The 25118-nt window shown below is 35.5% G+C and overlaps 3 protein-coding genes across 3 annotated transcripts; 1 reads left to right on the top strand and 2 right to left on the bottom strand.

Annotated features, from left to right (window-relative positions):
• Positions 1-10: 10 nt before the first annotated feature.
• LOC122604523 (receptor-like protein EIX2) lies at positions 11-3118 on the bottom strand. The gene has a single exon (XM_043777409.1). It carries the CDS (start codon positions 3116-3118, stop codon positions 11-13), a length of 3108 nt encoding a protein of 1035 aa, XP_043633344.1.
• Positions 3119-6569: 3451 nt separating this feature from the next.
• On the bottom strand, positions 6570-9770 carry LOC122604522 (receptor-like protein EIX2). Its single transcript, XM_043777408.1, has one exon. It carries the CDS (start codon positions 9768-9770, stop codon positions 6570-6572), a length of 3201 nt encoding a protein of 1066 aa, XP_043633343.1.
• Positions 9771-18823: 9053 nt separating this feature from the next.
• LOC122603434 (alanine--glyoxylate aminotransferase 2 homolog 1, mitochondrial) lies at positions 18824-24688 on the top strand. The gene is made up of 9 exons (XM_043776133.1): positions 18824-19207; positions 20268-20498; positions 21248-21418; positions 21629-21772; positions 21855-22034; positions 22749-22974; positions 23054-23167; positions 23706-23792; positions 24282-24688. The coding sequence occupies exons 1-9, from the start codon at positions 18947-18949 to the stop codon at positions 24323-24325; spliced, it is 1458 nt and encodes a 485-aa protein (XP_043632068.1). The 5' UTR covers positions 18824-18946; the 3' UTR covers positions 24326-24688.
• Positions 24689-25118: the final 430 nt, after the last annotated feature.

Below are 25118 nucleotides of genomic sequence, written 5' to 3'. Positions count from 1 at the left end.
ACTTTGATCCTTAAGAAAACATCTTGACTCCATACTTATGAATAAAATCATAAACCATATACCTCAGCTCACTCAGAAACCGAAAGTATGCAATCTTCCATGCTCTGCTAACCATCAAAGGAGCCACAATGAGCCAGAAACCAACAACTAATCCAACCACAACACTTGTGATCAACCCCCAATCTGCTCCATCTGATGCCTCATCTTTTTTTTGAACTTCTGCATAGGGTACTTCAGTTGGTACACAACGGTTAGTGAGTGGATCTCCGCAAAGTTTGTTGCCAAAGAAGCTGGACTCATTGAAGCTCTGAAGCTGGGTACTTGAAGGAATTCTTCCTGTCAAATGATTCCAACACACATTAAAGCTAAGCAGAAAAGTCAAGCTTGACAGGCTCATGGGAAGCTTCCCTGAAAGCTTGTTGAGTGATACATCAAGAGTTTCAAGTGATTTCATGTCTCCAATCTTCTCGGGGATCCAACCAGTCAATTGATTTCTTGATAAGTTCAAAGACTTTAACTCCCGTAAAGCCATTAGTTCACTTGGAATGTGCCCTACAAGATTGTTACTTGAAAGGTCCAGTAGTGTCACAAGTCCAAGAATAGAGTTATATGTGTCTTCACGTCCTTTCATCACCAACGAATCACTAACGCTAACCACTTGAAAGTAAATAGAAAGGGAAATCATTTGATTAGAAGTAACTTCTTTGCCAGAAAGGACGCTAAAGTTGTTGAAACATCTTGGAATATGTCCAGATAGATTATTATGCGCGAGATCCAATATTTGGATATGTGTAGGATGACAGAGCTCATAAGGAATTTCTCCGAGAAAACTGTTGGATCTAAGGTTGAGAAGCCTCAAAGAAGAGAGATTACCAAACCATTTTGGAATTCGTCCTATAAGTTCATTCCTACCAATTTGAAGGATCTCCAACTCTTTCAAATTCATTAGAGAAGCAGGTATTCTTCCCGAGAGCTTGTTTCTATGCATGTTCAGTGAGCGTAACTGACTTAAAGAGCCCAATGTTCCTGGAATCTCACCGGAAAATTGATTATTCTCCAAGTTTAAATAACTCAATTTCTGCCATTTATCCCAGCACTCAGGAATGACACCCGACAAATGATTGTTTCCTAAATTAAGAGCGGTTTCCACACTAGGATTTGGGGACTTTTTCACAATATTGGAACATAATAAACTATGTATTGAGCCCAAAAAGGAATTACTCGAGAGATCCAACATCACTAGAAATGACCCATTTGACAATTTAGGTAATTCCCCCCTAAACTCGTTGTTATTAAGAATTAGTATAATAAGAGTTGCAGGGATATCTAACAGCTTTCCTTGGATATGATTATGCGACATATCCAGCTTCATGAGATTAGGAAATGATTTCCAAAATGACACGGGCATGGCTGAAGAAATGCCTGTGCTTCTTATGTACAATTCTTTTATAAGCGTCTGTGATTGTAACCACAATGGAAATTGTGGCCCTAAACTCCAAAAACTTAAATCCATGTACCACAACCGGAACGGAGGAATCCACGTAGCAAGTCGTGGTCGGAGGGTTAAGTTGTTACCTTTTCCATCTAGAAATGTCAATTTCACTAGTTTGGCAAATTGAGCTTCTGTCACGAGACCGGTCAGCGAATTGTTGGGAAAACTTAACCATTGTAACTTCGAAAGATTACCAAGGCTATGAGGGAGGTTTCCATCGAGCAAGTTATTTGAAAGATCTAAATACTCCAATGATGATAATCTTCCAATCCAGTGTGGAATAGGACCAGAGATCCTATTACCATATAGAAATATTCTCCTCAAAGAAGTTAACTGCCCAATGTAATCCGGAACGGTACCAGAAATATCGCCTTCACTCACATCTAACTCCTCTAACGGTGAAGATCGATCAATTCGTGATTCGCACCCAAGAAAACCTCCAAGAAGATCATTTAAAGTAACATTACCAAAATCGTTATATGACAAATCAATATCTCTCAAATTACAAACGTTAACAAATGATTTAGGTATCTTGTTTGTAAGTTCATTTCCTGACAAGTCAAGGCTACGTAGGGAGGTTAAGTTGTGAAGTGAAATGAGAACTGAACTCGAAATACCACAAGAACCCATCTTTAATGACACAAGATGACTAGCTACATTATTAGACAAACCTTTTAAAACTAATGAAGAATTCATGAAATTGTTCCCAGATATGTGAAGCAACTTGAGAGAAGTCAAGTTATAGAAGGTATCAATATTGCCATGAACAAGGCTATGAAAATCACACCCAGTAAAATCCAAGGAAACCAAATTAGTTATACTGAAAACCCATTGTGGCACGAAAGTACGGAAACGGTTAAAAGAAGTGTCAAGGAAGGAAAGGGATGTGATATTAAGGCGAGAAACATGTGGATGTATATCAATAAGATCACAATCTGAAAAATGTAGTTCAGTTAAAGACGGAAGGGTGTTAATCGCCTCAAACCAATCGATCGCTTTGCTAAGGTTCACACTGCTCATATCTAGGTGATGCAACATACGAAGACTTAACAACCATTGCATGTTCATCACGTGTGTAAATTCATATGGTATATAAAAACTTCCAAGACTAAGAACGTGCAATCGAGAAAGATTCCCTAATTGTGGAGGGATAATTCCACTGAATTCGGAAAGTGAGAGATTAAGATATCTAAGGTTTCTAAGGGAACCAATGAATTCCGGAATTTGGATCCCTCCAAAGTTGTTGCAACTTAAGTCCAAATGCCTGAGTTGCTCTAGATGCACCAGGGAAGAACTTAAATTCCCTCCCAACTGCAGTGTTGGGTCACAACGCCTGTAGTGAGGAGAATAACTCTCTAGATGGATCCCGTGAACATGCCTGGTGATGTTATCACAAACAATTCCAGTCCATCTGCAGCAGTTTCTATCATTACCAACCCATGAAGCAAGACGATTTGTTTGGTCAATGAGGCCATGTTTGAAGTGGAGAAGTGCTTGTCTCTCACCCTCCATGCATAATACATCATCATTTTCAACATTTTGATCAGAATTACAAGAAAGACTAACAGACAAGGCCAAAACAAGAAGAAAACACAAGTAACTAGAAAATGAAAACAAAGCAATCATTCTGCAGGTTTAGTAATTATGGGGAGAACAATACATTAACACTACTTGATGAATTTCCAGTGTATAAGGGGGCAAGTTTAATACAATTAAGATGTTACATTTCAATCTATGGGCATATTTAATTTATATTATTCATAATGTAATGACTCTATCTAATCTTTGAAAAAATCAAAAGTGTCTCGGTCCCAAGTTATTAAAAAATCCAATTAGGTGAATTTAAAAATTGACACATATGCAGGTAAACAAAAAAAAAAAAAAAAACAAATCCACCATGCACAACAATTCAAAAATCAATTTATCGTAAGATCATTAATCCGTAGTCCATACATCGACTCAAACACATTTATCTTTAAGTCAAGGTCAAGTCATTCTCCATATAAAGTTAACGAAAAAACTTATCTATTACACATTATAAAATATTAATATCATTGTCTTAATTATTAAAAACGTCAAGATTTAAAAATATTGAAACTCCTATAACTTTGAAAAACCAGTGAACATGTATTGTTCATGTAATATATGTATCTCATTTAATTACCTACTTGATTTATTATAGATATATTTTACTAATTTTAAAGTATAAAAATCATATAAAAACATGAAATATGTATTATGCAAGGTAAGTTGGGAATGAATGTAGTCCCTAAATATAAATGAACTTTTATCCATAAGATATAGAGACGTAAAATGATAGAAGTTACTTATAGTCAATCAATCATAGATCGGTAAGTATTTACCCGGCTAAAGCACATGGGCCTAGAGAGACTTTGTGTAAATCACATATCTCAAATTCAAACAGGGACTTAAACAATGTCCCACAGTGTTAGGGAAGTTGCCCGGAGTCATTGATGTGGAGGGGATAATGCCGAGATGGTACCCCTGATCAAAGGTGTCCCGGTAAGGCGGTAATCTAATTGATATTAGCTAAATTATAATAATTGCACATATATTTTGGTGGTTCATCAAGTGAACTTGATGGTTATGGAGCTAAATAGGAGTTAAAAGACTACTAAAAATGAATTACAACTTAAGTGGCTATGATCAAGTGTGATTCGTGAAGAAGTCATGTTATGAACAAAGACAATGTGATGAAATAAAATGAAGTAGCGTGGTGGGTTTGTTTCGCTGTTAAACGGCAATGCCTGAAGGAAACAAAAGTTACACAACAATTTTGGTGGGCCATTGGGCCATCCATTCCCATTTTTAAGTTTTAGATGCTTTAACATCGTTTGACTGGTTCAATTTCATTTTGAACTTGAATTGACCATCCAATTACATTTTCTCATGCATACCCACCGGTCCCTTTTTTATTTATTATTATTTTTTATTCGCGAGTTAGTAATTAATAGTTAGCGGTTAGTTCAAGATACCACAGAATCCAATTGGATAGTATCTAATGCTTGAATCAGGTGTATGTCTGAGACTTTCTTTTTGTTATTTAAGTTTAGGCGTTTAGCTTACCCTTTGGCTGGGAACCGCTCACACACAGCAACCATGTTCCTTCTTAAAGATCTTCACACAACAATCATGTTTATTTTTTTTTATTATTTGTTTCTTGGGACTGGCCAGGTGGACACAACCCACACCCTCATTTGGATTAATTTATTTTTTTTTGAATAGGGCATCCCAGCAGCCCATTTTCTTACATTTTATCTATGCTATATCTATACTTTATTATACCCTCTCCTATTTTCAACTCTCTACTTTTAAAATACCCAAAAGACCCTTAATTTTTAACACATTCCTAACTCATATACTATATCTACCCAATATATCCCTAAAATATTTTCCAACCATATTTATCCAAACTATCTATGTTCTTTATTCATTCATTTAAATAGTTCCACCTAATATCTCTATAATACTCTTAATAAAATTATTTACAAAAGATACATCACTTTTTTTAAAGGCAACAACGGATAAATAGCTAACACCCCCCACGCGGATGCGCCCACGCCGGTTCGTCTCCTGGCAATGCCCTAAAAGGTTTGCTCCCCATGTGTTAGATGGGTATAGCATTGTTAAGGCCCCCTCACCACATAATACATCAATTACTTTTAGATTAATAACTACATCTTTATCACCACCGCCACCATCACCACCCGTTAGTGTCACCCCGCCACATTGCGCGGTTACCCATCTCGTTTCATATAAATGAGCAATTCTATTGAACAATATTGAAAGCAAAGCTAGCGACACTCGTTTAGCAAACTAAAAAAAAATAGCTACAGAGTTTAATCAACAATCATGGAAGAACTACTAGCAATACTGAACGAACATATAACTTTTATTTAGGCATTTCATCGAATAGATTGTAGGTATTGCAAATCATAGCTAGCAATTTCAGATTGTGAACAGAGACAATTGAATTAGCCAAATACTATTGGCCTATTGCTAACTAATAACTTTCATTGAATTTCATTAGTCAAGCAAGTTATCTATATCTATACTATATTATAAAGCAGATTTTCCTTGTTTACATTTTAAGTTTCAACATTTACTTTCTCAAAATGTCCATATATCAATTCTATATTTACCTAACACTCTTTCTCTCTCCTCAAATCTTAACCAATCATATTTTTTCTCTCTCCTCCATAAATCATTTATTCATCCAATTCATTCAAAATCTTTTATCTCAAAAACTGATAAATTATAAAAATTATATGGGTGTTTTTAAAATTTCATGTTCATTAATTAGAGATGTCATTCGATATACTTTCGACGAATTTTTAAATCCGAGGGCGGAGCCCGTACGGCTAAGTCATTGGCTATCACACTCTATGACCTATCACCTCCACCATCTCACCGCCGCAACGCGCGGGTACTTGCTCTCGTTCACTAAAATCGACAACTAAAACCGATTCAATTACAAAATACAGCTAAATAAATAAAAAGGATATTACCTGATTCGACGAACTAACAGTGAGATATGAAGGATGATAACAAAACACGAAACTACTTGTGATCTCCACTTTCCAGAAACTATCTTGAATCTGAATCACCATCTAAACCACTTTCATACTTTGAAATCAGCAATCATGGAAGAAAAACATAATCGAGCCAAAACACTGCCTAAATAAACCAAATTCCAGTCCAACAACACAATAAAACAGGATCGTACTTGTGTGAATTTAGACTTGATTATATTTGTAAGTTAATGAAGGATTTATTCATTGTGTGTTTATGTGTGAATTGACAGTTAATTACAAATATTGAGAAACAAAAAAGTTAAATGTTCTTACATTAAGCATTTGATCACTTCTATTAAAAAGTCTTCTATAGATAATATCAATACAATATTAAACTCATGTAAAGGAATCAAATCAAAATTGAATCAACTCACTATCATTCCCAACAAGTAATACCAATATATATCAACATTATTCTGCTTGGTATATCAGAAACTTACTTATTCATCACTTTTAGATATAAAGTTTATTAAAAAAACTAATCAATCAGCAGGAAACTTTTGATCTTTGTAAACCATATACCTCAGCTCACTCAAGAAACTGAAGTACGCGTTTCTCCAGGCTTTGCTAACCATCAAAGGAGCCACAATGAGCCAGAAACCAACAACTAATCCAGCCACAATGCTTATAATCAACCCCCAATCTGCTCCAAGTGATGCATTGTCTTCAGATTCTTTTGTTGGTACACAACGACCAACGAGTGGATCTCCACAAAGTTTGTTGCCAAAGAAGCTGGACTCGTTGAAGCTTTGAAGTTGGGTACTTGAAGGAATTCTTCCTGTCAATTGATTCCAAGACACATTGAAGCTAACCAAAAAAGTCAAGCTTGACAGGCTCAAGGGAAGCTTCCCTGAAAGCTTGTTCAGTGATAAATCAAGAGTTTCAAGTGATTTCATGTCTCCTATCTTCTCGGGGATCATTCCAGTCAACTGATTTCTTGATAAGTTCAAAGACTTCAACTCCCGCAAAGCCGTTAATTCACTTGGAATGGGCCCAACAAGATTGTTACTTGAAAGGTCCACCAGCATCACCAGTCCAAGAATAGTGTCATATGTGTCTTCTCGTCCTTTCATCACCAACGAATCACTACCGACAACAACTTTAGAGGGACTACCAGCAGAATAGTAAAAAATTTTATTACCGAATGGTAAATTTTTGCCGGAAAGGACACTAAAGTTGTTGAAACATCTTGGAATATTTCCAGATAGATCATTATCAGCAAGATCTAATATTTGGATACGTGTAGGATTACAGAGCTCATCGGGAATCCTTCCGACAAAATTGTTGGATCTAAGGTTGAGAATTTTTAAAACCGAGAGGTTGCCCAACCATTTTGGAATGCTTCCAACAAGTTCATTCCTACCAATTTGAAGGATTCTCAATTCTTTCAAATTCTTTAGAGATGCAGGTATTCTTCCCGAGAGCTTGTTCCCACGCATGTTCAGTGATCTTAACTGACGTAAAGAGCCCAATGTTCCTGGAATCTGACCTGAGAAACGATTATTCTCCAAGTTTAAAGAAAACAATCCCTGCCATTTGTCCCAGCACTCAGGAATGGCTCCCGACAAACGATTGTTTCCCAAATTAATAGCACTTCCGACAGGATATGCGTACTTTTTCACACTATCGGAACACAACATATGATGTACTGATCCCACAAAGAAATTACTCGAGAGATCCAACATCTGTAGAATTGACGCATTTAACAATATAGGTAATTCCCCCCTAAGCTCATTAAAACTTAAGTCTAGTACTTTAACTATTCTCGGGAAATCTAACAACGTTCCCTGAATATGATTATGTGACATATCTAAAACCGTTAGATAAGGAAATGATTTCCAAAATGAAACATCCATGGCTAAAGAAATCCCGGTGTTTCTTAAGGACAAATCTGTTAAATATGTCTGTGATTGCAACCACAGTGGAAATTGAGACCCTAAACTCCATGAACTTAAATCCAAGTACGACAACCAGAACGGGGGAATCCAGTTAGCAAGTCGTGGTCGTAGGGTTAAGTTGTTACCGTTTCCATCTAGATATTGCAAACTAACTAGTTTGGCAAAGTGGGCTTCTGTTACGACACCAGTCAACAAATTGTTAGAAAAAGTTAACCATACTAACTCTGAAAGATTACCAAGGCTATCAGGAAGGTTGCCATCCAGCCTATTGTTAGATAATCTTAACTCTTGCAACTTGGAAAGACTACCAAGGCTATGAGGAAGGCTGCCATACAACCGATTGTCAGCAAAAGCTAACTGCTCTAACTTGGAAAGATTACCAAGGCTATCAGGAAGGCTTCCATCCAGCAAATTGTTAGAAAAACTTAATTGTCTTAACTTCAAAAGATTACCAAGGCTATCAGGAAGGTGACCATCCAGTCGGTTATCTGACAGCTCTAAATACTCCAACGATGATAATAGTCCAATCCAGTGTGGAATAGGACCAGAAATGCTATTCTTGTCTATGAATAATCTCCTTATAAAAGTTAACTGCTTAATGAAATCTGGAATCGTACCAGAGATATTGCTTTGAGTAATAACTAACCCCTCTAACGGTAAAGATCGACCAATATGTGATTCACAGTCGAGAAAATCTCCTAGAAGATAATTTAAACTAACATTACCAAAATCGTTATATGACAAATCGATATCTCTCAAATTACAAATATTAACAAATGATTTAGGTATTCTCTTTGTAAGTTCATTTGTTGACAGGTCAAGGCTACGAAGGGAGGTTAAGTTGTGAAGTGAATTTAGAACTGAACTTGTAATACCACAAAAACCAATTTTTAATGACACGATATTACTAGCTACCGTACTTGACAGACCACTTAATACTAATGAAGAATTCATGAAACGATTCCCAGAAATGTGAAGCGACTTGAGAGAAGTCAAGTTATGGAATTTATGGATATTGTCATGAATAAGGCTATGAAAATTACACCAAGAAAAATCCAAGGAAATCAAATTAGTTATACTGAATACCCATTGTGGCACGAAACTACTCAAATCATTATTAGAAAGGTCGAGCAACGAAAGGGATGTGGTATTAAGACTACGGACATGTGGATGTATATCAATAATATCACAATATGATAAATGTAGTTCGGTCAAAGAAGGAAGGGTGTTGATCACCTGAAACCAATCGATCGCTTTGCTAAGGTTCACACTACTCATGTCAAGGTGACGCAACAAACGAAGACTTGACAACCATTGCATATTCATCACGCGCATGCGTATGTCTTCGTCTGGATATGGTACATGAAAACTTCCAACACTAAGGACGTGCAATCGAGAAAGATTCCCCAATTGAGGAGGGATAATTCCATTGAATCTAGAAAGTGAGAGATTAAGATATCTCAAGTTTCCAAGGGAACCAATGAATTCCGGAACTTGGATCCCTCCAAAGTCGTTGCAACTTAAGTCTAGATGTCTGAGTTGCTTCAGAACCAGCAAGGATGAACTTAAATTCCCTCCCAACAGCCGGTCACAATATCCCCCATATAAATCAGGAGAAATAACCCCCTGTAGATGAATCCCATGGACATGACCAGTGATATTATCACAAACAATCCCAGTCCATCTGCAACAGTTTCTATCCTCACCGACCCACGAAACAAGATGATCTGTTTCGTCAATGAGTCCCTGTTTGAACTCGAGAAGTGCTTGTCTCTCACTATCCATGCATAATCCATCATTTTGATTAGAAATGCATGAATGAGACAAGGCCAGAAAAACAAGAAAACACAAGTAAAAAGAAAAAGAAAACAGAGCACTCATTCTTCTCTGAAAAATCATTAAGTGTTTCACTCCCATGTTATAAAAGAATCCAAATTAGCTGTCATTAATCCATAGTCAAAGCCAACTCGATGTCCATCCAAAGTCAACGAAAAAACTCATAGCACATTACAAAGAATTTATACTTTTTTTCTTTAAATTAATGAAAATTCCAAGATTTAAAATTATTAATACACCCCCTGTAACTTAAAAAGCTAATCTAATATTTTATAAACAATTAGTCAACATACTTCATTTGCATTTATATACGTATCTCACACAAAAATAATCAACTTGACTTATTATCAATTATGTCGTTTTAGAGGTGTGAATTAGTCACTTCGATAATGAAGGGTATTACCAGAGGTTCAATATTTTAGACTTACAAGTTACATCCTCCCTCCCAAGACTTGAACCTTTGTTAAAACTCCAAATAATCTTAGACTTACAAGTTATAAACTACAGCATTACCACCAATTTTTATATGAGCACAAACGTGATTTGGTCTGGTATACAACAACAACAACAACAACGGTACCCAATCCCGAAAAACGTCGGGGTATGGGAGAGGTACGATGTAGACAGACCTTACCCCTACTCAAAGGTAGGGAGGCTGCTTCCAGATCCACCGAAATGGAAGGGACCTCCGGCCCAGGGGTATAACCCTTGCAAAAGTACCCGACGGTAGGTGAAGCCAAAACCGAATAGGGGAACACTGATTTGGTCTGGTCTAAAACTCTAAATGCATCCATTTTCATTAAGGTAATTTCTGATTTAATTAAAAGCTTCCTCTGAGCATCCACTTTGGGCTCTACCTATATCGAAATAGGTCAAAACGGGTTGTATTACAGGTAGTAAGACACTAAAAACTTTTTGAAATTGGCGTTTTAGAGGGTAGTTTGTCAAATAAGTTTTGGGTCAAAAAAATTTGTGTAACCAGGTAATCCAGTGGTGCCACTACCGGTCTCGAAAAAGCCCCTCGAACCCGGTAGTGGCAATACTGGTGTCAACTACGAATATCGAAACAGGTAGTGCCAATACCGGTCTCGCAGTGCTTTCAGAACCTTTTTCAGAGCCACAGGACGCTACAGTAGACGTGACCATTTGATGTGACAACACACTTGAAACCGGGGTTCCCAAACCCGGTCTCACAAGTCACGACAAACAAAGCAATGCAACCTTGCAGATTATCAAGTTATATATACATGCATATGTTCTGATAGATGGTCACGCAAACATTACAAAACATACATTCATTTCATAAGCAAAACATATATTTCTCACCTTTTGAATCATCAAATATTTTTATTTTCAAAACCGAAATGGCATCTCTTAAGTTACATGTGAACCAAGAAACCCAGAATTATTGTGGTTACAAGCAGGGACGACTCCAGCTTGGGGGCAGCGGGGTCAGCTACCCCAACTCCAATTTTAGTACAATGTAAATTTTCAAAATTTAAATGGTATATTTGTAATTTCCTTGTAAAAGTAAAAAAAAAAATAAGTAGGAAATAAATATAAATGTTACCTTCGTTGTCAACTTGTCATAAACTTATTATTTGGATGTCATTGGTCATCAAGCATTAATTTTAAGATAGATTTTTGTCATTAAGAGATTAAAAAACCCCGAGTTATTTTGATTTTTAATAGAAAGAACGAAGTATAGTTTAAGAAAAAACTTTCGTTGTTTGGGTATATAAATGTGTAGTATATTATAGTGGAATTGTTTATAGAAAATGTATTTTTTTTTCAAATTATTATATATATTTATGACAAACAATTAATCATAATTATCATAATGTAGAGAATATATATATATATATATATAAGTTGATTACAATATATCTAAAGAAGTATATTTTTTGGGTTTCTTGTATTATATGATTGACTACTTTTTCATTTAATAAGATATTGTTCGATACGTGTGGTCATTATTTATTAAAAAAAATTAATATTCTTAAATATGAGTGTTAGACCTGGTGTAGATAACAAATTATTTTGAGGGTCCATTTTCTATTTTCAAGCTAGGGCCCTTTTTTTTGTTTTTTTTTTCATTTTCAGATACGACGGTTATAAATATGACAAATAAGTTTTAACTTTGCCCCCTCGCAAAAAATTTCCTGGCTCCGTCTCTGGTTACAAGCTGAAGATACCCATCGTTCACACAATATTTTCCATGACCGCACCGTAAGAAACCCAGAATTGTTGTGGTTATAAGCTGAAGAAATACGGGTTATTTTACCTCGAATGTACCATACAATATGTACAATGTCTCCCCTAATGTATTTGCACCTGATTACCTATTTTCTGGTCCACTGGCGCGAAACTTCTCTCCTTTTCCAATACAAAATTTCAACATTCCAAGTTCTCTCAACACCCAGTTACAAATCTGGGAAATGACGAAGAACAAGAAGAGGAAGAAGATGAAGAACAACAACAACAAGAACAGGTGCCTCCGCGAAGGACTCGCAGGGTTCGTCGTGGCCTACCAGGATGTGGAACGGGTGATGCTAGATAGATTTTATTATGTATTATATTTATGTTTTATGCTTTTAAAAATAAATATCATTTTATTAATAATATATATATTGTGTATTTTATAGATATTTTTATAAATAACAATAAAAACCTGACATAATAACGATATAAAAGTTACATCAAAATAATACACATTAGAAATACTACATAAAATTATTAACGAAAAATGTCTTTAGCTAGCAATTTATAAGTTGTGGCATAGTCGATCTTTCTTTCAATCAACTTTAGTAGTTTGTCATATTCAGAAATTATTTTGTCGATGTTTGGTAATGTAGACTCAAAGATATTTCATATGCATTTCTTTACTTATAATGATTCTGCTACCAGTTTTGCTTATTTCTTTTATTATCTTCTCATGTTCGAGCTTTCTTTGTTCCATAAGAAGCTTACAATCATTAATTTTGAGGTAAAGTTCATACTCGTTGTATATATCCTCTTTACATTGCGCTTTCGATGCATGAAATGTTACCATAGGTTTTAATGATGGGTCAGATTACGACGAAGAAGCCATAATATCTGTATAACTGAACTTGTTTATATTTGTTTAAAAAAATTTATATCTGTTTTAAAGAAGCTCACACACATATATATACATATACAACATTTGAGACCGGTAATGCCAATACCGGTCTCGTTCTTCGCGCTTAGCCCCACTCAGTCAAGATCCTGTCAAGTGTACAATCTGCGAGACCGATATTGGCACTACCAGTCACGATATTCGTAGTTGACACCGGTATTTTCACTACCAGATTCGAGGGTTTTTTTTGAGAGGCCGTAGTGGCACTACCGATTTATCTGGTTAAAAAAAATTTTGACCCAAAACTTATTTGACAAACTACACTCCAAAAACGCCCATTTCAAAAAAAATTCAGTAAGACACTACAAAAAAAATCAGCATTTCAGAGACTACGTTGTCGTCGCCCCCAAATAGTCAAAAATTAAATTAAAATGATTTTTTTCTCGTTTTCTAAATCCAACATGTCGCCGAATGTCGGTGGTCTCCTAATATCATATTTTTGTTGTTAGAGTGTTGTATACAATTATAAAGTTAATATATTTGAGTTGATACTCTTGCATACATAAAACAATCCTTACAGCGTTCCACCCATAGATTAATAAAACTTCCTAGAAATATTGTTCATGTGCTTCCTATCATCTTAACCATTATTGTTTATTTTAACCGATGGAGCTCATGGTCACTAATAGAAAAATGTGATCATGTTGCAGGTTGTAACGTCAAGTATAGTCGTTAACAAGGTAAAGTCATGTATGCAGTACTCATAGTTGAAGTGGGATGAAGTATTGCAACAAAATGGTAAATTGTGTCTAAATCTGTGTGCCTGATTTCATAGTTCTACTCAAAGTCAATCCCGACAAGTTTACTACGGGTAATATTCATTAGGATCGTTCTATTGTATAATAAACCTATTCAACATTGGATGGTCTTCTAATATAATTAAGCTTACAAAACTTTATTAGAAGTATCAGAGCACCCACTCTCAATTAAGAATATCTTTGTAAGTTTATATAAAATTACAAATTTCATCTCTGGGTTTGGTTACAAATTGCAGGTTTCATCTCTAACTTCACGAAATTATTAATTTCACCTTATTTTGTGTTTTGTCAACACTTTTAGTCCATATAAACCGTTTTGAAGAGGTGTCCCACAAAAAAACCAAATATGTAATTTAATTTGAGTTCAACCACAAACTTGATATGTTATTTGAGTTCGAGCCAAATAACTAAAAATGAGTGTAGCCCATAATTTTTGTGGCTTGACCCATTTACACCTTTAGGTATCACATCAATTTGGTGATACCGGTAACTTCGGTGATACGGGTAGCTGGTTTATGGATGAGTGCTCTTGGAGCTTTGTAATGCACCAATTCTAGCACTGCCAGAAGGGAATGATGATTTCGTGGTATATTGTGATGCTTCCTATCAAGGACTAGGTTGTGTTCTAATGCAAAGAAAGAAAGTCATTGCTTATGCATCACGTCAATTGAAAACCCACGAAAGAAATTATACGACACATGATTTGGAGTTAGGAGCCGTGATATTTGCATTGAAAATGTGGAGACATTATTTATATGGCACAAAGTGTACCGTGTACACAGATCATAAAAGTCTTCAGCACATTTTCAATCAAAAGGAGCTAAATATGAGACAGAGACGTTGGATGGAGTTATTGAATGACTATGACTGTGAGATTCGCTACCATCCAGGGAAGGCAAATGTCGTCGCTGATGCTCTAAGTAGAAAGGAGAAAATAATACCGATTCGAGTTCGAGCATTACATATGATTATTCAAACTAATCTTGTTTCTCAAATTCGGGACGCCCAACTTGAAGCAATAAAGAAAGAAAACGTAGAAGGAGAATCTCTACGAGGTATGGACAAGCAATTTGAAGTCAAGACGAATGGAGTTAGGTACTTCATGAATCGAATATGGGTACCTAGATATGGAGGATTAAGAGAATTGGTAATGAGTGAAGCACATAAGACGAGATATTCGATACATCCTGGAGCAGATAAAATGTATCACGATTTGAAGGAACTATATTGGTGGCCTAACCTGAAAACAGAAATAGCCACATATGTCAGCAAATGCCTAACATGCTCAAAGGTTAAAGCCGAGTACCAAAAACCGTCAGGATTGCTACAGCAGCCAAAAATACCCCAATGGAGTGGGAGAACATAACTATGGATTTTATATCCAAGCTTCCAAAAACCTCAAGTGGTTATGATATGATCTGGGTAATTATGGATCGACTCACAAAATCCGCACATTTCTTACCAATTAAAGAAACGGACAACACAGAGAAACTGGCTCAAGTCTACATAAAAGAAATTGTCTCCAGACACGGAGTTCCTGTATCTATCATTTCTGATCGCGACAGCAAATTCACATCCAGATTTTGGCAGACCCTTCAAAAAGCCTTTGGTACTAGATTAGATCTTAGCACCGCCTACCACCCCCAAACTGACGGTCAGAGTGAAAGGACCATTCAAACTCTTGAAGATATGTTAAGAGCATGCATAATTGATTTTGGCAAAGGATGGGATAAACACCTACCGCTAGTTGAATTTTCATATAATAACAGTTACCATGCGAGCATTAAGGCCGCCCCTTTCGAAGCACTTTAAGGAAGAAAGTGCAGATCTCCGATATGTTGGACAGAACTTGGAGAGAGTCAGCTCACGGGTCCAGAAATCATACATGAAACAACTGAGAAAATTATCCAAATCCAAACCAGGTTAAAAGCTGCTCAAGATCGTCAGAAAAGTTACGCGGACGTTAGGAGGAAGCCGTTAGAATTTCAGATAGGTGATAAAGTTATGTTAAAAGTATCGCCATGGAAAGGCGTTGTTCGCTTTGGAAAACAGGGGAAACTAAGTCCAAGATACGTAGGACCGTTTGAAATACTCGAACGGATTGGTCCTGTTGCTTACCGCCTACAACTACCTCAAGAATTAAGCGGCATTCACGATGTTTTTCACGTCTCAAACCTGAAGAAATGTTTGTCTGATGAAAGTATTATCATTCCGTTGGAAGAAATCCAAGTTGATGATCAACTTCGTTTTATTGAACAACCTGTCGAAATCATGGATCGGAAGGTCAAAGGATTAAGATACGATCGAATCCCGTTAATCAAGGTTCGATGGAACTCTCGTAGAGGTCCCGAGTTCACGTGGGAACATGAAGATCAATTTAAAGAAAAATACCCTCACCTGTTTTTAGAATCTGCACCACCAAAAGCTTTTATCTGAATTTCGGGACAAAATTCCCTTCAATGGGTACCTACTATAACAACCCTCAAAAATACTCTTATTAATTAGCTTAAGTATTAACCAAATCAATATATGTGCTATATGCAAATTTTTAGCTTAGTCAAACTAATTATATATTTTTGTATTATGTCTTGCCTTTATAAACTTGAATAAATCTTAATTGAAATATGATACATGATCTAATCTCCCCTGCGTAATTAACACAACAAGAAAATTTAGAATATAATAGTTACTATTATTATTTAGTTAAATTAGAGATGGAGGAATTGTTACACTTAATAGCTTGTATGTACATAATATTATATGCTGGAGATATTTGAAACAAGCATGACAAACTATTAAAATAAAAGTCAAAGGTGGCCCTCATTTTGGTTCCAATTGTTGTCGTACAAGACTAGGAAAAAAGAAAAGAAGTTGCTCAATCATCAATCTATGTCTAAAGAATTATTATCTAGCTTTGCTTCCTCATACTTATAGACTTGCCATTCTAAAGCTTTTGGCTTCATCACCGCAATTTTTTTTCATGAGTAAGACAAATAAGATTGTGACACCTCTATTTCCTTTCCTTCTTGCTCACGGCTTTGAATCAAATCACCTCCTTTCCTTGTACTATAAATAGGGACTAAATGCATTTCCAAACCACACTAACATCGACTCTACCTCTCATTCTCAACACACCAACATTAATAATAATAAACTAGTTTCAAGGGAAAATGGCAATATAAGGGTCGTTAGTTTGTTCGAGTTCGTTTTAAAATAAATTCTAAAATTGTATCGGGTTTGTTCGAGAGTTGCTTTAAGATAAATTACGGGTCTAGTTTCAAGTTCGTAATAAAAGTCCATAATCATCCGTTAAAGGACAATTTCATTGAAGCTAAACTTGTCTTGCTTATAACTATACCTTTGCTGCTAAGGTGAGTCTCGTAGCCCCTCTTTTAAAATATTTTATATTTTGGGGTGAGAATACACTGCTCAATTTTATGGACACAAGTACTTTTAATAGTTTGTGTATAGCTATGTATACAATCACTCATGAAAGCCCCTTGTTAACTTGAGCCGTGAAACAAACGCGCGAATATTATGGATAGTACTATCGGGGTTGACACCCCTGTCCGGGCTAGTCATGCTATCTAGGTTAAACGGACATATAATATTTGGAACTATAGTGTTGGAGTAAAACACAAACTAAAGGGGTAGCAATGGTTAAGGCATCGGTACTCAAGGCATAGCATACAAAACTATTGGTCTTTTTATATCTGTTATGATATTTATACTACTATTGAAATCTTGTGATCCATGTGAACGTTTATGGTAAAAACCTACGAACTCACCAACATTATGTTGACGTATTTTAGCGTGTATTTCTCAGGAAACTAAGGTTTAAAATGGAGCATACTATACAAGTCACATTTGCATATTTCACGAAGACAAGGAGGTTTTATAGTATTATAGTTGCTTTGTTTAGAAAATCTATGTGATAAAGTTATGAACTCGTTGATATAATGTAATGAATAAAGAAGTTTTTATAATAAAAACGTCTCATTTAGAAGTCGGTTGTTATAATTTGCATTGTGCTTCCAAGAAGTCACTCTCTCCCTGGACCCACCCTGGGTGGGGTGTGACATCGGTGTACATCGGTGACCAAACGAGTATCGCTCGGTCACTGGGTGTAACACCACTCCGACCCCCCGGTACCGGAAGGGTGGGGATGGACTTGGGGAAAGTTGTCCCCGACTTGGTCTCCACCTAAAATGATCGTATAACAAAAAAAAAAAAAACGGTTGGGGGGGGGGGAGAAGGTGGGAAGGAAGACAAAAGGTTGGGAGGTACTCCCCTACTCTAAAAGCTTTGTTGATACAAGTAACGTCTCGATAAGAGAAAAATGAATGTTAAAACTTAAAAGTCGTCATTATCCATGATCGACTAAAAATGCTATTTGGGTTTTTAATCACATAAAAAAATGTTATATGGAATTTTATTGGAAACTAGTTGGGCTAATTCATGGGCATATAATGAGGTTACAAAAGAGCGGTTCATATCATTTATTTAAAAATGAGTATCATTTATTTAAAAAACAACGAGGTATATAAAAATGATTACACATAAATATTTCTCTCGTTGCAATGAACAAACAAAAGATAAGTGAAAAATTTGTCCTTCATCAATCTTTACTACCCGACCCACGATTATAAGGTGTTACTATAAAGTTATCATTTTCATAATCCGTGACTTCTTATCAAACAAATATAACCTAATTTTTTTTCCTAATCTATCGGCTTATTTGGTATTTCTTCACGTGTATGTTTAGATTTATATTGTAGTGTCTCCATAAATTAAGCATTATTTTTGTTACTCTTGTGACTTTTCAGTTAAGTCATTAGAGATGAAGTTTCAAACTAACACATTCTAATGGTTATTTTTATTTAAAAATTTAACTCAATTAATTAAGCTCCGAACAAAAGCCATGTCATTTATTTATAATCGTTTATCGTTTAGTTAACATACATTCAAATCATTGTTTTTGTTTTAATAAACAAGCTTGTCACTTTCATAAATAGTTGTTGGATACACACCAAATTCAACAATTATGATGCCACCTCACTCCAAGTCACACTCCATATCTTTTTCATTTTTTAGTTTAAAAGATTCACCTTAAAAAATAAACACTTCTATTTCATCACTCCATTTCCACCTATCTCTATCCAAAAACAAAAAAGCTACCATCTTTTTTCTGCAAATCAAACAAAACAATAATGGGGTTGCAAAGAAAGATCATCAACTGTAAAACCCTTAAAGATTTCATAAATTCTAAGTGGGTTTCATCAAATCTTGTTTCTCACCGGCGGTTTTCATCTGATCTTTCTTCTCTCCGCCGGGTTTCGTCGGTGCAGCCGCCGGAGATACCTCCATTTGATTATCAGCCGGTCCCATATAAAGGACCATTAGCTGATGAAGTATTTGAAAAGAGAAAGAAGTATCTTGGCCCTTCTCTTTTTCACTACTACCAAAAGCCTGTAATCTTCTTTTTTATGTTTTCTTTCCTTTGAGTTCATGTTTATATAGATTATATACGTATATATAATGATATATCTATGCATGTATGTATGTATAGGTGAATATGTGTTTTTGTTTGAGTGTTGATGCAAAATAGTTTTAGGATTAGAAATGATCCCTTTAATATACTGCAGTATATTTGCTTTAGTGTTGATTAGTGGTATGTATGGTTCATTAGATACAATGGATAATTGACCCTATATCGGACTCCGGGGGGTGCCCGTGAACCACATGAATCTTTTTTTTCCCACAGTGTAAAATTTTGTAAAAAAGCTTCAATTTTTATAAAATGCACCGGGTCAAATAGAAAAATGAAGCTGGTGGTATTTGGTCGTGGGCGCGCCACTGATTATCAGTCCCCATTCACCGGTCTGACTGCAAACATAAGTGAAGGTAAATCATTTAGATGGGTAGGACTTAACCCCTAAATTTGTTTTTATGTTGCATTTCCCTCATCACTAGGCTACCATATAGACAAAGTATCATCGTTAAGGCTCAGGCTAAAGTCTCATTTTATGTTAGAAAGTGTAAGACAAATTTTGGTGCTGATGGTGTTTGATGCACCTTGCCTTTTACACCTTGATCCACCAAGACACTGCCAGCACCAAATTCTTTCATATTACTTTCTATCATAAGAATAGTTTTGTCCCAATTTTTCAACAAGTGTACTAAATGTTTTGAATTGACCTGAGGAGTGTGTTCAATTTGAATTTGATACGTTAAATATTTTTTTTTTTCAGCTGACTTATGTTTAAAAAACTAGAATTATCAAGAAAGTGAGTATGACTATTGAGAGTGGGGTGATTTTATCTTTCTTACAAAGGGCATCTTTTAAAAATTCCCGAAACCCCAAATGTGTACTTGCACTTGATTTGGGATTGTTTTGTTTGTTAAAATGTAATCATTAAAGATTTTGTGGAAACCCCAAATGTGTTATTCGGATTTTGGTTAAGTTGCAATGTTTTTTTGAGTTTATTGTTGCTAGTGTAGTGATAATAGTGTTTTTATTAATCATTACAGCTCAATATAGTTGAAGGGAAGATGCAATATTTATTTGATGAGAATGGGAGGCGTTATCTTGATGCATTTGCTGGGATAGTTACAGTTTCATGCGGTCACTGCCATCCTGAAATTTTACATGCTATACAAGAGCAAAACAAGCTTCTTCAACATGCTACAACGATATATTTGCACCATGCAATTGGTGATTTTGCAGAGGGATTAGCAGAAAAGATGCCTGGAAATCTGAAGGTCTGTCTTCTATCTTATAGCATAATTTTTTATTTTTGTAGCCATTAGCTTTACATTCAAGTTAGATCCTTGAGGGGTTGGTCTGATGTCCCAGTAGGTACTCTCACCTTCTTAGAGGCCAAACTTGCCGGATGGAAATCCTAAAGCTTACTTGATAGTGTGTGCAGTGTATGCCATCTTCAACTTTATAATATTATTTGGTTTGGAGCTTTAATGTGAAACTGGTGCTTCCTGAATATGGTATTTATACTATAATGTCGGTGACATTATGCTTCAACAACTTAACACCTTATTTTCTAAGCTAGCACCCATATATTCCACTTTAGTTGCCATTATATTTTATGACTGCTAGAATAGTTAGTCAGATTGTAGTTATCTTAAGGTCATGGTCCATTAGCATTGGCCAAGCTTAGTCTTCAAGCTAAGCAAGGCTTATATATTCCCTTTGTAATCATTGCTATTTCTTAAGACAATGCAATGTAATCCTTTCATTGTTCCCCATCTCTGTTTACAATGACAAATATTTTTTTTTTTTTTTTTTTTTCATTTTTAGCTTTGTTAAAAGTAGTCATTCTGACATTAAAAGTAAACAGAAGGAATTTGTTACAAACTATGGTATGCGAGTCATCTATTGAATCCTGCTTCTCATCTTTCTTCGATTTCATTATATACAATTATAATTTGAAGAGTCTATTGCTCGATAGGTCAAAATTTATTTGAGGATAATATGCGGTAAAAATGTATAACAGGTAGTGTATTTTGTAAATTCTGGCACGGAAGCAAATGAACTAGCAATGCTAATGGCACGACTATACAGTGGTAACCTAGGGATGATTGCCTTGAGAAATGCATACCATGGTGGAAGTGCAGGTACGATTGGCTTGACAGCTTTGAATACATGGAAGTACCCTATACCACAGGTATGTCTACTCACTAAAGCTTGGTATTTAGCCAAATATTATGAGTCTAACTAAAACAATGGATTTGGGTGGGTTGGGTGATAGGTTAAAAAAAAAAGAGATTTCTTAGCATGGTTCAGATTGCACTAACCCTGCTAAGACATTTTGAATCTTCCTTTCCTAATTTCTCATATATACATTCACCTATATATCTGAACTGGAACTTTGTAGGGTGAAATTCATCATGTTGTAAATCCAAACCCCTATCGTGGTGTCTTTGGCTCGGATGCTAATCGGTATGCTCAAGATGTACAAGATCACATTGACCATGGTACTTCGGGAAGAGTTGCTGGTTTTATTTCTGAAACCATTCAGGTTAGTCCTAAAATGGAATCTTGTTTTATATTTTGTGGAACTTTACGAATAATTTTAAGTTGAAATCTTTATTGGACTTTAGGGAGTTGGAGGAGCAGTTGAATTGGCCCCGGGTTACTTAAAGTTAGTTTATGACATGGTACGTAAAGCGGGTGGAGTTTGCATTGCTGATGAAGTTCAAACTGGATTTGGCCGCACTGGAAGTCATTACTGGGGTTTTCAAACACAGGATGTGATTCCTGATATTGTCACCATGGCAAAGGTGACTTCTACTTTCTTTTACCATTCCCCTTGTGTTTTCTCTTTTGCTTTAATTTACTATTTTTAAGCAATGATAAGATCTCCTGTAGAGATTGCATAATGGATTAGATCAGTTGGTTAACGGGTCAAAATGGGTAGTCTTGTTACAGCAGGAACCGTATTTGGTCAGACTGACCTAATAACACTCTTTTGTTTATTTTTAAAAATAAACATGATAAGTTAATGAGTTCATGCATTAGATATGATTATAATCATCTATATTTTTAATATAGGATGAAGCATGCATTAAAAACACACTTTTGGGCGACTTTCAACCCTTTTCCTTTGTAGGTAGTTATTTTTATCTGGCTCGTCTGAGATTAAAGTAACCTCGCATCACCCTGCTCCAATTAAACGGGTCAAAACTGTCACCTCTGTCTTCTGGTAATCAAACAAAAAAATGGTTTTACTATTTTACATTTTTACACTGGGTTTCTCTTGCAATCTTGTGGTCTGTGGATGAGTGTCTTTTGTTATAATTAAGTGGTGTTTGGATGTGCGACTTGATTAATTATCTTCATTAAACAATCAGTGTTTGTTGACAACGGACTGTGGATCATAGCTATCTGATTATGTTGATATTATGGGTCAATAACAGTAAACCAATACATATACAGGTTGATCCTTCATGATATCTGTATTTGTCAGACTAACATGCCATAATAACTATGTCCAGGGAATTGGAAATGGTTTACCCTTGGGAGCTGTAGTTACGACTCCTGAAATAGCACAAGTACTGTCCCAAAAAATTCAATTTAACACCTTTGGAGGGAACCCTGTGTGCTCGGCTGGTGGACTTGCTGTCCTTAGAGTTCTTGATAAGGAAAACCGTCAAAAACATTGTTCTGATGTTGGTTCCCATTTGAACGGGCGATTGAAAGATCTTCAACAAAAATATGAAAGTAATTTCTTCTTGATATTGACATCATGGAATAATCTCAATTATGACAATATCTTATAGAAGTTAATGCTGTTGTGTAGTAATCGGAGATGTGAGAGGGAGGGGGTTGATGGTTGGCATTGAGCTCGTGACTGACCGGAAAGAGAAAACTCCTGCTAAGGCCGAAACTGCAATTTTATTTGAAACACTACGAGGTACATCAAAAACTTAACCTTGCACAGGAGCTTTACCGATAGTTGGCAAAGTGCGTGGGTAAGGTATTGGGTCAAAATAATTAACTTAATGGTGCGGGTCAGGTCTATCCGAAGCACATTTGTTCAAAAGAATCTTGAAATGAATCACAATTCACAAATAGTGTGTCAATATGATTTGTTGATTACGAAAGTTAATTTTTTTTTAATAATAATCCATATTTTGGATGAAATGATGTTGGAACTTGGAAGTTCTATGCATTGAATACGCGATAGGTGACTTTCCCACCTGATTGACCCTTCTCCTTGATTTAGCTTTTAAATACGTTTGCAATAGGCAATTGTTAAATGTTTACTTTATATACAACAGTTATTCAAATAATGATTGTGATCACCATCTTCTGCTAGTTTGTTGCTAAAATTGTGTGTTTTACTATATAGTTAGAGATAAATAATCACAGATTCATTTGTATGCCTATATTTTGAAATTGCTCCATTTAATCTTGATATAATCGTTTTAATTTTCGTTTCGTGATTGAAGAGCTCGGGGTTCTAGTTGGCAAAGGTGGATTGCATGGGAATGTTTTCAGAATAAAACCGCCCATGTGCTTCAACAAAGATGATGCAGGTAGGCCTCTTCTCTTCACATACATGCATGTGATGTATTGTTTCATGTCCATATATATGTATGAAATACATATAGATATGATCTATTCAAATGTGAAGCGACTAAGCGAGAAACAAAAAGGTCAAGAACTGCTAGAACTACAAAATTACATGCGATGTCATATATCATTAGATTGATACAAATTTGATAGGCAATAGAGGTTCAAATAACTAGAAAAAATAATTGTTGAAAACATGTTATTCAATCTGTTCACATGTGAATGATCCAAAATGTTCACATTAACACAAAGTCAATCTCATGTGAATCAGAAGCTAATTATGTGGTTTTGAACCTTTTTTGTCGTTCTCATTGTAACCTTTGTATACTTTCATCGACTTAATCATATGTATACATTCATCGACTTAAGCTATGTCATATAAGGTGCAACTTGAAAGTTATGTATAAGTGTATAAACTTTCCCTGTATGTATGGTTTATTTTCTGTGTGCAGATTTTTTGGTTGATGCCTTGGATTATTCAATCTCAAAGCTGTGAGATTGTGTCGTGGGGAACTCAATCCTATGAAGCTTGAGTCATGTGATCTTCATGCCAAACACCAGTTATTGAGACGTTTGGGGTTCTTTTAACTTGGTAAGTGTAATGGGTCTAGTTGATACCTGGCTTTATGGGTTGTATTACAGATCCTATATTTGTTTCATTAGGTTGTCCTTTCGTAGCCAAATACACTTGGCTAGCCTGTAATTTTCTGTTTTACTCAAATTTAATCACATAGAAATGATGTTGTTTCACTCCAAACGATAATAATTGGGGCCTCAAGCCATTGTTCTATTGGCATTATGGTTAAGATGACCCGTGGTTCCAAGAAAAGAGTGAAAACAAGTAATTTGTTGCAACGAATTTTATTTCTGGTATTGAAACAAATCAGTATTCAAGACCCACACATGTTTTCCAGATGACATTCAACTTGGTGTGTGGTTTTCGATGTTGCAAATATCCCAAAAGTTTAAGAGTGTTTAAATTTGGTAGAGGCTATATATTGGGGTTGTTAGTTAGGCTATCTAACATACAATCGGCTTCTTTTTATCGTAACAATTTATTAACTTTGTAGCTTTATATATAAAAGCCTAGAATCGGTGGTTTTTTTAAATGAACTTTAAAGAAGTTTTTGAAGCAAGCACGATCAGATCAATTGGAAAACCATTTTTCTATAGAAAATAGAGGTCAAAAATACAATTGTCACTAATTTGAAATATTTGTGGCTTTGAGTATGTATAAAGGTATAAAACCATCTACTCACCTTCTCTATATTTTGTGAAAAGGGAGATTG

This window comes from Erigeron canadensis, chromosome 6 (genome assembly GCF_010389155.1).
Source record: "Erigeron canadensis isolate Cc75 chromosome 6, C_canadensis_v1, whole genome shotgun sequence".
NCBI classification, from domain to species: Eukaryota; Viridiplantae; Streptophyta; class Magnoliopsida; order Asterales; family Asteraceae; genus Erigeron; species Erigeron canadensis.
The sequence above is the reverse complement of the archived record's forward strand: the minus strand, read 5'-3'. Positions and strand labels throughout refer to the sequence as shown.